The sequence below is a fragment of the Octopus bimaculoides genome, chromosome 14, assembly GCF_001194135.2.
Source record: "Octopus bimaculoides isolate UCB-OBI-ISO-001 chromosome 14, ASM119413v2, whole genome shotgun sequence".
In the NCBI taxonomy this organism is placed as follows: domain Eukaryota; kingdom Metazoa; phylum Mollusca; class Cephalopoda; order Octopoda; family Octopodidae; genus Octopus; species Octopus bimaculoides.
This window is the reverse complement of record NC_068994.1, coordinates 47,382,497-47,391,175: the sequence shown is the minus strand read 5'-3', so window position 1 is coordinate 47,391,175 and position 8,679 is coordinate 47,382,497. Positions and strand designations below refer to the sequence as shown.

Here is an 8,679-nt window from a genome sequence, read left to right as displayed (position 1 = left end):
ACCACCACCACCACCACATCACACTTCTGACTCATTCTATGCAATGAACATTCAAGGAAGAGAATAACTGACACCTTACACCCACAAACAATTACATGTTACCCCTCCACCACCAACAACTACCACCACCACCACCACCACTATCATTAATAAACTTCTTCATCGCCCCCCCACCACCACCACACATGCTGTTATCTGCATGTTTCCCCCACTATAACATAACTTCCAAGTTACTTGACAATTGATGCTGAAGAGAGATAACAAAGGATGAAAATGACTGGAAGACACTGATATTTCTGGCTATGATGCTTCGCTGGCAGTGGCGGTGGAGATGGTGATGATGATGATGATGCTACTGTTAGTGGTAGTGGTGGTGGTGGTGGTTATATTTATGTTTGTTGTGTTATGGTACTTGTGAAGGCACATGGCTCAGTGGTTAGAACCATCGGGCTCACAATCATGAGGTAGTGAGTTGAATTCCCAAACCAGGCTGGGTGTTGTGTGTTCTCGAGCAAGACACTTTATTCCACATTGTTTCACTTCACTCAGCTGTAAAAATGAGTTGTGACGTCACTGGTGCCAAGCTGTATCGGTTTTTGCCTTTCCCTTGAACAACATCGGTGGTGTGGAGAGGAGAGACTGGTATGCATGGCCAACTGCTGGTCTTCCATGAAAAAAACCTTGCCTGGACTGGAGAAGAACCTTCTAGATGCAACTTCATGCTCATTCATGACCAAAGGAAGCCTGTATCCTATAGTACTTGTATTGATGGTGACAATAGTGGTTGTGGTGATGATGGTTCTAATAGTGGTTGTTGTATTGGCAGTAATAGCTCTAGTTGTGGTGGTTGTTGTGGTAATGGCTGTAGTTGCAATGGTGATAACAGTTGGTTTTGATGGTGATGGCATTATAGTACCAGCGAGGATTATTCTGACAGTGGTGGTTATTGTGGTGGTGCCTGGTGTTACATTGGCTCTGATGGTTGTAGTAGTGATGGTGGTTGTCTGATATTGTTGTTGTTGTTGTTGGTGGTGGTGGTAGTCTTGACAGTGATTGCATTAGTGGTGGTTACTGTATTTACTGAGATGGTTGCAATGATGATAGTCATTACACCGACAGCAATAGCTGAAGTGGTTGTATTGGTGGTGGTGGTAGTCATGATAATTGTTGTAGTTGTAGTGTTGAAGGTACGACAATGCTAAACTGATGTCTCCTTCAATGCTATTCAACAAATAGCATTATGGTGGCTATTTAAGCAACGTATTCATGGTTGCCTACAGTGCTTGGGTAAGAAAGAGCAATAACTCCTGAAATATGTATATACACCCATTACCTTTTTGACTGCATTGTTTACATAGACATATTCATATATAAGTATCATAACTTTCAGTGTTGGCTCTAGTTCCAATAGAAAATCTGTAGAGATGACTTTAAAAAGTAAATAAAATCTTGTACCACTCACTTCACTTTCACTTCCACTTTCAGTTCTCAATCAAAGGTTACTTCTGTTTGTTTGTTACTTGAGAAATGCACGAATGTCACCCAATTCTATTTTCCTCTCTCTACATGAAATGAAAATATTAAATTATGAAATACCAGACATAACACAGTGCTAGAGTAATAGCTTTTTAATTATTTACCTTCCAACCCCTAAGCTCTAAATTCAAGCCCCACTTTTCTTTTTTACTTTCATCCTTCCAGAGGTCACTAAAATAAATACCAGTGGCCTACTAGGACCAATTCAATCGACTTCACTCTATTCTTAGAAATTTGTGCATTGTGCTAATGTAGCATCAGCAGTGGAATGACAATTTTCATACCTCTATCTCACATGTTCAAAGCCTGCAAGGGTTCACTTTATCTTTAGTATCTCTGGTTTAATTAAAAATCAGTACCAGTAATAACCCTGTACTCTTTCATAACAGTTCAGTAGAATCATTTGAGCCTTGTGGTATTTAGTCATGTTCTGAGTTCAAATGCCACCAGGGTCAGCTTTGGCTTTCATCCTTTTGGAGTTGATAGAATAAAGCACCAATTAAACACAAGGGCAAAGCTGAATAATCCTGCGACGGGCCAGTATCTTGACCAGTAGTTTGTATATATATATATATATATATATATGCAACAGAACCCAGTAAACTGGTCTTATGTGACTATGGTTTAGGAAGGAACTTTGATCCTTTTTTTTATTTATGCTTTGAGTTCAATCCTATTTGAGTCAACTTTGATCTTCATCCCACCAAGGGGTCAATAAAACAAGTACTACTAATGCATTGTTAACTTCAGTTAAAGCCATGCCAAGTGCAGTTTTATTGTCCATTCCTCTGGAATCAATCATTTAGTTTCTAGTGATGTATTTCACAGACCACATTGTTCTGCTAGAATATTTGTTCTTTTCATTAGTCAGAGGTAACTCTTCATTCTAATGTCATAATCTGTCAACCCTAACATCATGCACAGTAATTCCACCGCTTATTATAATCATCATCACCATCAATGCCTCCATTGCTCAGCTTCAACCCTCCACTAATTTTCATCATCATCATCATCAGCTTCACAACTCACCATCGTCACTTCCCCTCTTTTATGCATATGTGTTTGAGGATAATTTTGCACGTGTAGTTTAGCATATATATATATATATATATATATATATTATATATAAAGGGCATTAACTGTGTATTAATGCCTCACGCTATCGAGGGACTAAATAAGTAAAAAAACTACCAAAAAATACACATACATACATACGTACATACATACATACATACATACATACATACATATATGTATGCTTATGTATGCATATGCATAGGGTATGTGTAGGGATGAATTTGAATAGCTGCCTGTGTGGATACATATGCATGTGTACATATATGAATGTCTATGTGGATGTTTGTGTGTGTGTGCGCACGCGTGTGTGTGTGTGTGTGTGTATGTGTAAATATGTGGTGGAAAAATGAACTAAAAGTACAAGTATGAATATTACAAGGTTCACTGCAAACTAATAAAAATTTACATAACTACAGTATACTTAATTAACCCTATAACAACAACACCTACTACTATAATTTCCACTGATGCTGGCACCACCACCACCACCACTACTACTACTACTACTACTACTACTACTACTACTACTACTACTACTACTACTACTACTACTACTACTATTACTTCCATTGCTATTGCAGTTGTTACTTCTACAACTACAGATGGTAAAGCAACAAACAGAGTTATTTTACCTTTCTCCATATTCTCTGAGTTCAGTCTAATATACAAATGATTTGGCACATTCTTTTGATAGAGAATGGTTTTATTTTTTTTCTGACACATTTAAGTATGAGGAACAACATAAAGCTAAGGTGTTGGACTATTTACAGTCCCTTTTGCAATGTGTGGGCCCTATTATACAACTTAATGTTCATCCCACCAGGCTGACTAGCAAAAAAAAAAAAAAAATCCTCATCCAGTCCACACAGTAAAGTTATTGGCTTTTGGAAGAGCATCAAGCTGCAAAAACCATGCCAAAGTTTACCTCACTTGTGCTGGTGCCACATAAAAAGCACTGTCTACTCTGCAGAGTGGCTGGTGTTAGGAAGGGTACCCAGCCATAAAAACCATACCAAAACAGACACAGAAGTCTGGTGCAGTCTTCTGCCTGGCCAGCTCCTGTCAAAGCATCCAACCAATGCCATCATGGAAGGCGGACATTAAACGATGATGATGAATGATGATGATGTGGTTACTTGATCTGCAAAAAATAGCAGCCAAATCTCTCTTAAACTATGTGCTGTTGACATTAACAAGGTTACATTGGATGATATAATCTAAATTAGAGTATTTTATTTATGTGGGCCCCGCAAAATTTTATATGAACTCCAGCTGAGAACCACTGATTTAGATGCTGATAGATCTATGTCAGTGGAGGCGCAATGGCCCAGTGGTTAGGGCAGTGGATTCGCGGTCATAGGATCATGGTTTCGATTCCCAGACAAGGCGTTGTGAGTGTTTATTGAGCGAAAACACCTAAAGCTGCACGAGGCTCCGGCAGGAGATGGTGGCGAACCCTGCTGAACTCTTTCACCACAACTTTCTCTCACTCTTACTTCCTGTTTCTGTTGTACCTGTAATTCAAAGGGTCAGCCTTGTCACACTGTGTCACGCTGAATATCCCCGAGAACTACGTTAAGGGTACACGTGCCTGTGGAGTGCTCAGCCACTTGCATGTTAATTTCACGAGCAGGCTGTTCCGTTGATCGGATCGACTGGAACCCTCGACGTCGTAAGTGATGGAGTGCCAACAACAGATCTATGTCATATCCGTCCACTAGGCCATTTTAATTGTAGATAATATATAGTAGGGGTGGAAGGAGTTGAGGTGATGGTGATTCAATGCTTGATACTGGATCAAAAGTAGAAAAGTGTAAGTCAGTGAAAACTTGCTTATTAGAGAGTAGAAGCTTTTCTGGGAAAAAGAAGGACAAGTTAAACCAAAAAGGACCCTCTTCATCAGTATTTCTCAAGGTGTGGTGCCTGCCCTACAGGTGGGGCATGGCAATATTTTGGCAGGAGTTAAGATGGTGAGCTGGCAGAATTATAAGCAGTCTGGACAAAATGCTTAGAGGCATGCCATCCATCCTTACATTCTGAGTTCAAATTCCACTGAGGTCAACTTTGCCTTTCATCCTTTTGGGGGTCAATAAAATAAACATCAGTTGAGCCCTGAAGCCAATACAATAGACTTATTCGCTTCCTCCAACTTCTGGCCTTGTACCATGTTGTTGAGCAAGTACTTCACCCCTTCAATAAATCAAGGTTGTAAGTATAGGTGGTGGATCAAATAACCATCCATTGAACATCATTAGCCTCCTATGATTCCAACATCGATTGGTGCAGTATGATGAATGTGTCTCCTCCAACTATCCACACTACCACTACCGATGTTATAAATATAACTACCTGCAATACTGATTTCGAATTTTAAGCACAAGGCCAGCAATTTTGGAGATTAGAAAAATTCAATAAAATCGACCCCAGTACTCAGCTGGTACCTATTTTATCAACCCCCAAAAGGATGCAAAACAAAGTTGAGCTCTGTGGAATTTGAACTCAGAATGGAAAGATGGACAAAATGCTGCCAAGCATTTTGCCTGGCTTGCTAATGATTCTGTTAGTTTGCCACCTTAACTACCTGTAATATTACTACTACCGCTACTATCACAACCATCACTCCTCCCCCCATCACTACACACACAATCCTATTTCAGACTTCATCTTGCTTACTCTACAGCGACTTTTCACTTTTACTGGTCTTCTCTCTTCCACCATCACTCTACATGTTATTCCATTAGTCTGCCTCACAATTTGTTGTTGGCACTCCGTCGCTTACGACGTTGAGGATTCCAGTTGATCCGATCAACAGAACAGTCTGCTCGTGAAATTAACGTGCAAGTGGCTGAGCGCTCCACAGACACGTGTACCCTTAACGTAGTTCTCGGGGATATTCAGCGTGACACAGTGTGACAAGGTTGACCCTTTGAATTACAGGTACAACAGAAACAGGAAGTAAGAGTGAGAGAAAGTTGTGGTGGAAGAGTACAGCAAGGTTCACCACCATCCCCTGCCGGAGCCTCGTGGAACTTTTTAGGTGTTTTCGCTCAATAAACACTCACAACGCCCGGCCTGAGAATCAAAACCGCAATCCTATGACCGCAAGTCCGCTGCCCTAACCATTGGGCCATTGCGCCTCCACCTGCCTCACAATATACTCTCGTAAATTCACAACACACACACACACACATACAGTGCTTAATTATGCTAAACTTTTTCAGTAAAACAATATAGAATATCAGGTACCACAGGAAACTCCTTTACATATATATATATATCCACTACTGCCACCACCATCACCTGTCAACCACTATCATTATCATCACTACCATCAAAAATAGTACCAATGGCATGACTCCCCACCATCATCACCACCACCACCACCACCACCACCCTTATTTCTACCATGGCCCATCACCACCACCACCACCACCACCAATGTCACCATTACTAACATCATTAGCTGCACCATCACAAGTTCACATTAAATTACTTCATGTCAGCTGATTCAATCCCAGCTCAGCACTGATCCTCCTACCCTACCACAGGAATGTGAGGGTGGGTTCGGAGGACTCACATACCTGGGTACTTCTTCACTGTTGTCTCCTTCACCCTTCTCCCCATCCCCCACCCCACAGTCTTCCATGTATAGAAAGATATCCAATAACTACCCTAACATCCCAGCCAGCCAGCCAGCCAGCCAGCCAGCCAGCCAGCCATAGCTAATGAAGGGTTCATCCTGACTTTTCCATCCTTATCTTCCTCCTCATCATCATAATCCTTACTCTTGTAACTATCACCATCATCACCAACCCCCTACCTGAACCGTGTACTTCACCACCCTACGCAAAGCAAGGGTGGTGAAGTACACGGTTCAGGTAGGGGGTTGAGATTCAGGGTTGAGAAGGAAGGAAGAAAGGCATCTTCATGTTGGAATTACCATTATTGCTATCCTTGAAAAAATTATTGTGAAAAAAGAGGGCAATAATGCACGAGTTATTTACCAGAATTGAAGCCTTGATGGCACTAATTTTCGCTCGCCACAACCTCCTTGTTAATGGTACTCCCACCACCTATTCCTCTTTGATGGTATTCTGTCTTCCCTTACACCTCCCTGCCCCACCTCTACACTGATGGTATTTTTCCTCCTCCACCACCATCTTGGTATTCTTCCCTGTCTACTCCTTAATGGTATTCTCCCTCCCCTTTCCACCACCTCAATTATACATATTCTTCCCTTCCTCTTCCTTGTAGGTATTCCAGTCCCCCCTGATACTAACCAGGATCTTCCCCCACTATTCCCATTGCAAAGTGGTGTTTTGGTAAGAAGGTGTTTGCAACATCTCAGGATACCTGGCAACAGTAGTCAAGAAAATCTGTACTAAATCTCAGATGATCTAAAGATGAAAGCCACACAAGTTAAAGACAGAGGCTCTAGTGATAAAAGATAGAGAACACCTCATATACTGAGAATGTGGTGTATAATATCCAGTTATCAAATATTATGTAGATAGTACACAACAGTCATGGTATATTGAAGGATTATAGATATACCACTATTACCTAGATTATTATACCACATCATTTAACTGCAATATCATATATATCATCACCATCATCATCTTTTAACATCTGCTTTCCATGTTGGCATGGGTTAAATGGTTTGAGTGGAACTGGTAAGCCGGAGAGCTGTGCCAGGCTCCAGTCTGGCATGGTTGATGGAAATATAATCAGTGAATTGTCTGATGCACATATAAGAAAGTGGATGTTAAATAAAAATTAACTGATAGACACACACACACACACACACACACACACACACACACACACACACACACACACACACACACACACATGGGTCAAACAGAATTCACTGAAGCAGATTTTCAATGGACCAGTACTCCTCCTGCCTGTTTCCAAGTAAAGTAGTATTTACCCATGACCAAAGATGTTTTCATGGAAGATTTGAAATGAAAAACACTGCTTGATACTCATTTACAACTATCATGTGTAGTCAAGAAGAGAAAGCACAAAAACACACACAGAGTTATAGTATATCGTAATATGATATATACAACTATCAGTATCATGTGATATCCTCCCACAGACATAGCATATTGCACCATTAAGATGTTCAAGGAGGGGTAACACCATTGGTCAAATCCGTTGTTGGAAACCTCCAGAATAAATTATCCCCCTTTGGTCTAGGTTTGACACCCAGCACTTCACCTGTGGCCCCAAAAGGCTATAACATGTGCAATGGCCATACTGTGGTAAACTATTTTGACAAACAAACTAAGCACAATGAGGATAGTTGTCAGGTCTCAAACTGTTGGTGAGTTATGTGTATATCTGAACATGTGAATACTGAATTCTAGGAAACAGAGCAAACAAGAACAATAAATCCAGGGGTAAAAAAAAAAAAAAGCAGTTTCACTAAGCGTTGTGAAGTCTTGGTCATCTATTGTGTCCCTGTCTACCTTAAACCACCTTGACTTTGTCTTACCCCTGACCATAGAGTGAGGCTGACATTTCAGTAAGAGTGAGTTTACCCTGATTTAAATACAATTCCCACACAAGCCATGATAACATCATATGTTAGGATATCATATACACACAATATCATATACACACAATATCATATACACAAAATCAATATTACCTTCATATCACAACACAGTCAACTTATTTCCTTGTTGGTTGGATCTAAATAAGACAGAACCTCATAATTTCATATCTAATCAGGTATTCCAGTCGTCCACTACAACATAAACATAGCTACAAGTATTCCACTTTAGACAGTAAAAAGAAAAAAAATCATATCTCAAAGAAGTAGGAAGTGGAGTTGGTGGGAGGAGAAATATAGAATAAATAGGATTGGCATTACAGGTAGGTCACAATATTGCAGCTAAATCATGCAGGCATTTACAAAGTTTGTGTATGTGTATCTCGTTTCTTTTAATTCATTGTTGAGACAGCTTTAACAGTATTTTTTTGCAGTGGGTGGGGGGGGGAGAAGGGATAAGGAAATTGCACATCAATGAGATCATTCGATTCCTATGCTTT

General features: G+C 40.4%; 1 protein-coding gene across 5 annotated transcripts in view; it reads right to left on the bottom strand.

Moving 5' to 3' along the window:
* Positions 1–8,679, bottom strand: part of LOC106876396 (uncharacterized) — a 206,092-nt gene that overhangs the window by 125,476 nt on the left and 71,937 nt on the right. The window contains exons 1-2 of one of the 5 annotated variants that reach the window (XM_052972842.1): positions 8,276–8,412; positions 1,463–1,562 (exon numbers count right to left, since the gene is read on the bottom strand). The exons of 2 other annotated variants lie outside the window; for them this stretch is intronic. Coding sequence is in view for 1 of the 3 variants with exons in the window: in XM_014924923.2 (XP_014780409.1) it covers positions 8,276–8,281 (6 nt within the window). In the remaining 2 variants the exon portion in view is untranslated. Of the gene's footprint in view, positions 1–1,462; positions 1,563–8,275; positions 8,421–8,679 lie in introns of those variants that run through there. 2 more of the 5 variants (XM_014924924.2, XM_014924923.2) reach the window with 2 other exon arrangements.